Source organism: Pteropus alecto, unplaced genomic scaffold (genome assembly GCF_000325575.1).
Source record: "Pteropus alecto unplaced genomic scaffold, ASM32557v1 scaffold86, whole genome shotgun sequence".
In the NCBI taxonomy this organism is placed as follows: Eukaryota; Metazoa; Chordata; class Mammalia; order Chiroptera; family Pteropodidae; genus Pteropus; species Pteropus alecto.
This window is the reverse complement of record NW_006442109.1, coordinates 25,196,197-25,198,493: the sequence shown is the minus strand read 5'-3', so window position 1 is coordinate 25,198,493 and position 2,297 is coordinate 25,196,197. Positions and strand designations below refer to the sequence as shown.

At 50.0% G+C, this 2,297-nt stretch overlaps 1 protein-coding gene across 1 annotated transcript in view; it reads left to right on the top strand.

The window, feature by feature from the left end:
- DUOX1 (dual oxidase 1) overlaps positions 1 to 2,297 on the top strand; it is a 31,329-nt gene that overhangs the window by 14,234 nt on the left and 14,798 nt on the right. Inside the window, 3 exon segments of the mRNA XM_006920407.3 lie at positions 1 to 140; positions 2,214 to 2,288; positions 2,291 to 2,297. The exon segment at positions 1 to 140 is cut by the window's left edge and continues 70 nt beyond it; the exon segment at positions 2,291 to 2,297 is cut by the window's right edge and continues 144 nt beyond it. Coding sequence (XP_006920469.1) covers positions 1 to 140; positions 2,214 to 2,288; positions 2,291 to 2,297 — 222 coding nt within the window.

Sequence of the window (2,297 nt, the reverse complement as noted above, 5' to 3'; positions counted from 1 at the left end):
ACCTTTCTGAGGCTCTGAAGGAGAATGGCCTGAACTTCCAGGAGTGGGAGCTGCGGGAGCAGGAGCTGATGAGGGCAGCTGTGACTCGGAAACAGCGGAGCCACCTCCTAGAGACTTTTTTCAGGCACCTTTTCTCCCAGGTGTGTATGTTGGATGAGATCTGTCCTTACGGGTGTGCCTGTGGTGATGCCCTTAACTGTGTGAGACCGTGGGGTGACTCCAGGGAAAGTCAGAAACCTTGAGTTCTCAGCTAAAAATCAACTCTACTGAGATTTTGGCCAAGTCACCTGACCTTTCTACAAATAGATGCTCCTGCCCCCATCCCAATCCTGCCCCTACCTGAGAGACTCCAGAGAGGCAATGCCTAAGAAGGGGTTTATTTGCATGTGTCACTTATATCTCCCCTCAGGGCTCTCCAGGCTCTCTGCCCTCACTTAGTTCCCAAAAGGCTGCAGAAACCTGGGGCAAGACAGATGGTGTGGGATATGAGAGCCCTTGGTTATTCCTCCTTGGGGGAGTACAGCTGCCAGAGGCCTCCATGCTGCATTAGCGCCCACCTTGCAGACTTCTGAGAACTATTGAGAGAATGTGGGGAAGCAAGGTAGGAAGAGAAATGCAAGGACTTGAGTCCATATCTGGCATAAAAAGTAAAGGCAGCCTTGGGAGCAGAACAGTGGAGAGGAGAAACTTGGGAGATACAAGATAAATACAGTATGGGCTCTCACTGAAGGAGTTTATCATCTCACTGGGAAGATAGAATGTGTACAGAAAGGGAGATAACCAGCAAAGAATGACAGCTACAAAAGTGGCCCAGGAAATAAGTGGTCTAGGAGTTCAGAAAAGGTAGTGAGGCTGCAGGTTTGTGTAAAGTCATGGTCGTGAGATCTGGCAAGGATTTGGCTTAGAAGGAAGGAGCAGGAAGGACTGAGCAGAGATGCCCAGCAGGAGGGCAAAAAATGAGTGAGGAGGTGCAGGGCTGGCTAGCTGCAGAGAGGCTTCATGAGGGAAGCTGCCATTTAATGGTCATTTACTGTGTGCATATGATTTAATGTCATTTACACCTTAAAGAAGTTGAACTTGAATATGCATTAAAATGGAGGGTCCTACAGCCGAGGCGACTCATTGCCAAGGTCTGGGCAGGACCTGGGCACCTCCACTCAGTTCAAGATTTGCCAAGGCTATGAGAACTCCCTTTGCTGGGAGGTGAGAGTATGCTACTGTATCCTGGGGGTAGCTGCCAACCCTTTCCATCTGCACAATGCTTTCAGTTTTCCAAATATTTTCCATAAAACCTCTCTTGTTGATTCTCACAATAACCCTGTGAGATAAGTAGGGCAGATGAGGAAATGAATGCCAAACAACTGAAGACTTGCCTGAGGCCACACAGCCAGTGGGTGGCACAGTTGGGACATGAACCTGGGTCTCTTGCCTCCAGCCCTAGGCTCTTTCAAGCAACAAGGTTTATCTCATGAAACCACAGCCAGGCTTTAAGTAGGGACTTTCAGTTGATAGGCAGGAAAGACAGGTGTTATGGTTTGCAAGCCTGCCTGCTTTCCTCACTGTTTTCCTGATGCTGGGGCAGCCCCTTGGGTGGGCTGGAGATGGCCCATGATGAGACTTTCCCCTTCCCAAGCACAACTTTTTCTCAATCTAGCTGAGGCTTTTTCTCAGTCAAAACTTCTTTGGAGTAAGAGCAACCCACTCAAGCTAATTGTGACAAAAGGTGAATTGACTCCAAGGATATATTAATGTCTCAGGAATTCCAAAGGGAGAACTGTGAGCTGGCCTGGAAAGGACCAGGAAAAGGAAAGCTGTCAGCAAACAGGGCCACTTCTCTCTCAGGTTGCTCCTGTTTTCTCTTTGTCTCTGCTTCCCTCTGTCTCTGTGCCTCTGACCACTTGGAGGAACAGGGTGGTCCACGACTTCTGAGTTTTCTTGTGCTCATGTCAAGACAGACCTGGGACCTCTCAGTCTCAGTCAGGATCTGGTATAATCACTGGTATCATCGACTAATGCACAGAGCCAGAGTTTTGTAGAACAAATGGCTAGAGAGACCACCTGCAGGGCTTATGGGGTAGTGCTTAGGTGAGGGGGCAGTAGTGCTGGGCAGACATCTTAGAAGGTGGTTCTCACAAGCCCAAGCCTCCAGTGGCCTTCAAGTCAAGGAACCCCTGTCTCCTTCTCTCCCTCCCTCTGCTGCTGCCCGGGTGCAGGTGCTGGACATTGACCAGGCAGATGCAGGGACCCTGCCCCTGGACTCATCACAGAAGGTGCAGGAGGCCCTGACGTGAGCTCAG